General features: G+C 37.4%; 1 protein-coding gene across 1 annotated transcript; it reads right to left on the minus strand.

The window, feature by feature from the left end:
• Positions 1-953: 953 nt before the first annotated feature.
• Positions 954-4,971, minus strand: LOC109011538. The gene is made up of 5 exons (XM_018992788.2): positions 4,817-4,971; positions 3,460-4,349; positions 2,959-3,159; positions 2,559-2,754; positions 954-1,427 (listed from the first exon to the last, which is right to left on the minus strand). Exons 2-5 carry the CDS (start codon positions 4,312-4,314, stop codon positions 1,246-1,248), a joined length of 1,434 nt encoding a protein of 477 aa, XP_018848333.1. The 5' UTR covers positions 4,315-4,349; positions 4,817-4,971; the 3' UTR covers positions 954-1,245.
• Between the last annotated feature and the right edge of the window lie 500 nt (positions 4,972-5,471).

Below are 5,471 nucleotides of genomic sequence, written 5' to 3' on the forward strand. Positions count from 1 at the left end.
CAGTTTCTGAACCTTCATGGGCAAACTCATATCATCCCTCAAAGGACCAAGGTGGATTTTAGCCGAGTTCCCCATGCCATCCTCAACTTGTACCATAGCGCTGTAATTTTTCATTTTGTTGGAAAATGATTCTTGATCTGTTAGTAGACAGCTTGGGAGGGCGTTTGCTATTGTTTTTCAATATTTAATTGCAAGTTATCCCAACACAAATATCTTTATATATATATATGTTGTGCTGAGCTTTACGTTTCAAGAGAAACCTATCCTGATATTGTGTTTATGGTCAGTCTTATTGATGATGATTATGTTTTGTATCTTAAAAAAGTATTATTAGCTAGTTATAGCTCGCAACAATTGTCTTGCTCAATTGGGACATAATAAGTTTAAAAATACATATGTTCTCAAATATTTTTAGATATTTTCTTCTCAACCATCACTCAGATACAAAATATTTTTCAATTTCAAATATTCAAATTTTTCATCTAATCATTATCTAATCATTACAACTTTTCCAAATTTACAAACAAAAGACTAAAAATAATGTAATTTTTTCAAATATATATATAAAAAATATTTAGATTTAAACAATTTAACTTTATAAAATTTTTATTCAACTTTTCTCTCTCTTTCCAAAATTCAATAAATCATCTTAACTTAAATCATTTCACTGCTATTCACAGATAGTGTTCAAACAAGCCCTTAATTACCTGATGCTGCTAATCAGGTGCGATACTCAGACCATTCCAAGACATTCTTTATCAAATTTCGCGGCACATGATGCTCTTGCTCCACCATGGCACATCATCAATAACAAAACCAAGTAACCCTAAAATATGCCAACACAACTCAGATTGTTAACCATATTATGCTCGCCTACAATGCGACTTTAGAATGATTCTGTTCCACCATGCATGACAGGAAGTCCTTTGGTAAGCATAGTCGAATCACAGCGAGAGAGAGAAATTATATCATTTTATTGCATTTATACGGGTAAACAAACGGTTCTACTAAATGTATCACGTCATAATAAACTGATTGGTTTGGCAATTACAGATGCACGCACGAGATTAGTAAATACCTTTATACAGAGTACATGAAATAATAACTTATTTACAGTAACAGATTTAAGATGAGGAATGCGCAACAGAATCTGACCATGTGTCTGAAAAGTGGAGGTTGCCAGTGGTTGCAAAGATTCTTCACGTGCTCCAGAAAGACACCATATTGCAAAGACAATCGGAACCATCACCGTACACAGGAAAAGAGGTCTTCAAGGGAGGCATACAGGGGCTCAGCAGCCTTTGGTCTGTCTACCGTTCCAAGTAGAATATCAGATGTGCTGAGATATGGATCGCCATAGAAGCGCAAGTTGGTGTCCATCCTTGTTGCAACAACATTCCCTTCCAAGGACACTCCCACAAATGCGCCTGTCATAATTTATAAAAAAAAATACAAGATATCAGCTGTGCTCCTTTATTTTCAGGCTACCACAAAATATGCAAAAACCACATTAGAATGGAATTCACGAAACATCCTTGAGCTGTCTTTACTACCACCTTGCAGAAATGAATACTACACACTTTTTTTCCTTTTGTCGGGTTTCTACTACAAACTGATTTAAATATTTAAACCAAAATACTTATTTTAACAGCAAATCAATAACTGATCTCTGGAACATGATACTTTGGCATTTTTCTCTAGTCTCTGTTCACTCCATTGTGCATTTATTTTAGGCTGTCTTCTGAAAATAATTACATCCAATTCAGTTATAACCTTTAAAGTGCCAAGTACTGTACAACCAAAAGAACATATAATCCTGAAAGCAGCAAAGATATACATCAACCAACACAAAACACCCATATACTAAAAAGAGTCATAAAATATATCTTTCCTCGCCCTGAAATCTTGTTAAATTCAATAATACTGACAGAAGAATGCCTCCCACCAACCCACCACCAAATTCCAGCAAAGAAAAAAGTGGGCGCCCAAGGTATGTACCAGAGTTCACATGAATACAGGTAGATGAGTATGGGCTATCCCCTATAAAATGTTCAAAATGGAACATAAAACATTTATCATTACATTTTTCCTATAGTGTTAGTCGAAAGAATTCATGAAAATAAACTCAACCAACTGAATTAGGGCTTAGTAGTTGATTGATTGGTCAATATAAATCCATAAACAAGAAACGGATATGGCAGTGAATTCTCTGGCTTGACAAATTGGATGTTAATTCTCAGCAGATTTCACAGGTTTGAACAAGACTTGAGGAAGATACTTTTTTTTTTAATTTTTTATAAGTGAACGATTATATTCAAATGAATAGGCATCGGCCAAGTACACAAGATGGTATACAAAAGGTAACCCCTATTTAAGAAGTGGAAAATTGAGGAAGATACAGGTCAAAGCCAATGATATAAACAACTGTTTATCCCCTTATTTCATGTTATCGCTATCTATAAGGTGCTCATACCAGTATACGAAGACATACAAGTATACGATTCTGATCCCCTATAAACCAAGAAGTTACAGAGAAAACCTAATAGATAACACAATACCTTTGCTACAACTATAAGTATAGCACATGCCAGAACCTCTATCTCCAGCACGAAGATCTGCTTCCAGCACTCTCCCAACAGGTCCTGCTGCAGCACTACAACCAGCACCAAGAGAAAAATGCATCCGACTACAAAAGGTCTTCACAGCTTTCAAATCATGAAGCACTATTAAGAAGTCCATGAGCTCACCCCCAATCTGGGAACACGTGGCAAGTATAAAAACAATGGAAGCCAAAAGAATACGACTTCACATCTATGTAAAAGAGTTCATCCCAAAACATGCATATCCAATATTTTTCTTCTATGCTATTCATTTAAGTTGATAAAATTTCAAGTTTTATTGTAGCAGTAAAAGCCGGAAATATACTATAGAAGTACTAAGAACCAATGGTGTCTTTACCTGAGCACCCCATCCTAAGCCCATGGAGAATATGGCTGACGGTGCAGACCATGATCCATCTGACCTTCGAGAAATGACCAAACCTGTGCCAAGTTTGTAAGTAACTAGAACACCAGCTTTAGCAACAGTTAAAATTGCCAGGCCTTTTGCTCCTTTTAAAACTGCCAAGGGTATGGACTTATCAGGATTCAACCTAGCAACCTGTGCCTTCCAAAAACAATCTGAAGTTAAAAATCACTTTGTAACGGATATGGTTAGTTAGAATGGAAGTACCAACTTCTAAAAGTACCATGAGCAGCTAGTTGACAAGTACATGAATGAAGCAAAGATTCAACACAAATAAAGCTCCAAAACAGTATCTATGAGCTAGCATGAACTACACGCTTAGCAAGTTGAATCCTATATACGACATTACAAAGCAGGAAACTGAACATAGTTTTACAGAGACAAAAAAAAATCTGACATGTATAAAACAAGCAGTGATGTAAGTCAGAATTGCACCTGGCAGTAGCTTCTCAATGTATTGGAGGCTTTGTATATCTCATGTTCCATGGACCAACCAAGAGGAAGATTCAACCATCCTCTTGTGCATGTCCAATCAATGACGTCATGCTTTGCTACTTGCACAGCATTGCTTATAGTGTTCACAAAAATACCCTGCAAAGGATCGAGCCTATCATAGCAGGCATCACAGACCCTCTGCGGATTTCTCTCCCTGAATTTAACAGGTAACAAGCACCTCCCCTTGGTACAAGCTCTGCAGAAAACCCCTCCACAAAACCGACAATGATGTCTACCACGAGTCAGTGCCGTGAAAGGAGCAGTGCACTGCATACAAACTGTACTAGAACTATCTGGCAACCACTCGGGGGGCTCGGCCTCCAAGACCTCTTTGTATGCGCTATAATTAACTCCACTAGGCTCGAGGAGTGGTGGGGCACTGGGTATGTAAACAGAGGAATGAAGGAAGGTATTTCCATTCTTTCCAGACTCAAGAAACGAAACATCCGAACTGGGAAGTTGCTGATTTGAGGTGAGTCTTGGAACCGATTTGTTCCGGCCAGTCAAAATGGCAAACATGCCACTGAGCACATTCTTTAAGTTCACCTCAGGAGGAAAGTTAGTTAGCATGGAATTTCGAGTATCATCACTTGAATCATATCCTCCATCAAGAAAGTCATCGGATTCAATTGGGAAATGGTATGAGTATTCTTGTTTAGAGGAGTTTGAGCCTGATGGGGCTTGTGGCACAGACCATGGAGAATCACTGTAGTCATCTTCATAGTGGAATCTGGAATTGTCCTTTTCTATATTAGATAGTGAAGAATATGAAACTCTTGCGTCAAAGTTTGCCATGCGCTATAACGGCCGAAAACCAACAAGATGTATAACTGAAAAAATCCAAAATTGACACCCGTAAGAAACAGAGACAATGCTACAAGTTTTTTGCAACAAATTGGAAAAAAGACCTCCAATTACATGGAGATACGGAAAGAACTAATGAGCTCAAATTATGTGGTTGAAGGGTCACTGGAACTGTACATGTGGACGAACTTCTACACAACATAATAATCATATTCGTGTAAGGAACTATAGAGACGACCAATTTTTGCCTACAATTCTCGTGTTTGGACATAGTAATTCTTCAATTAAAAGAATTAACAACCGAAAAATAAAGAGAGCTGAATTTAAGGAATTACAGAAACACCAGCCATCAGGAACAACAAGTAACATAATAGAAAAGAAGAATAGCTACGCAGACGCCCTGAATCAGTATTTGGTTCGAATTAGGGTTTTCAAACCATACCTACGTTTACCTCAATATCAAGAATATCGAATAAATGGATAAATATAATACCTTTTATTTCATCTGGAGAATTTGAAGTTGTTAGGACATTCAATCACCAATCAAACCAACCAAAAGGAGGACGAAGAAGGAAGAAGAAGAGGAGCTTTGAAATTGAAGATAACAAGGAAGAAGATGAGTTATGAAGTTAAAGATGGCTTTTTGTTGCGTACACGTATGCATATATTTATTTAACGAAAAATAAAGCATATGGATGGACCGGACCTCTCTGTAGGTCCAGTCCCTACAATACTCAGTTTCTTAGGCCCAATTCTAAGGAATTACACCCCATTCTATTCATCACATCTATTGAATAAAGAGTTTCTCTTTGAACGGCAACTCCTATTTTGTGAGTTTATCGGCTCCCAATAGAGAACTGACAGATCAGGAGTCCTTATAAAAAATTATTGCACCTCATCACAGGATAGCAAAAATAAAGCTCCTGCAGTACCCGTGTAGCTCCCTCGCCATTTTCGCATTTCTGCTTCCCCCCTCCCTCTCTATCTCTCACTCTCTCTCTCTGTCTCTCCTCTTTGAGCTAGTCAGTGCTTTCAAATGTAAATTTTTCAAGAACAGAGAGTGATTATTCAGCCGAGGGATATTTTTTCTCAAAGCTTCAAAATGAGTGTAAATTAGCCAGTGGAAATGCTTCCGTGTAAAATTTTCT

This window comes from Juglans regia, chromosome 1, assembly GCF_001411555.2.
Source record: "Juglans regia cultivar Chandler chromosome 1, Walnut 2.0, whole genome shotgun sequence".
Lineage (NCBI taxonomy): Eukaryota > Viridiplantae > Streptophyta > Magnoliopsida > Fagales > Juglandaceae > Juglans > Juglans regia.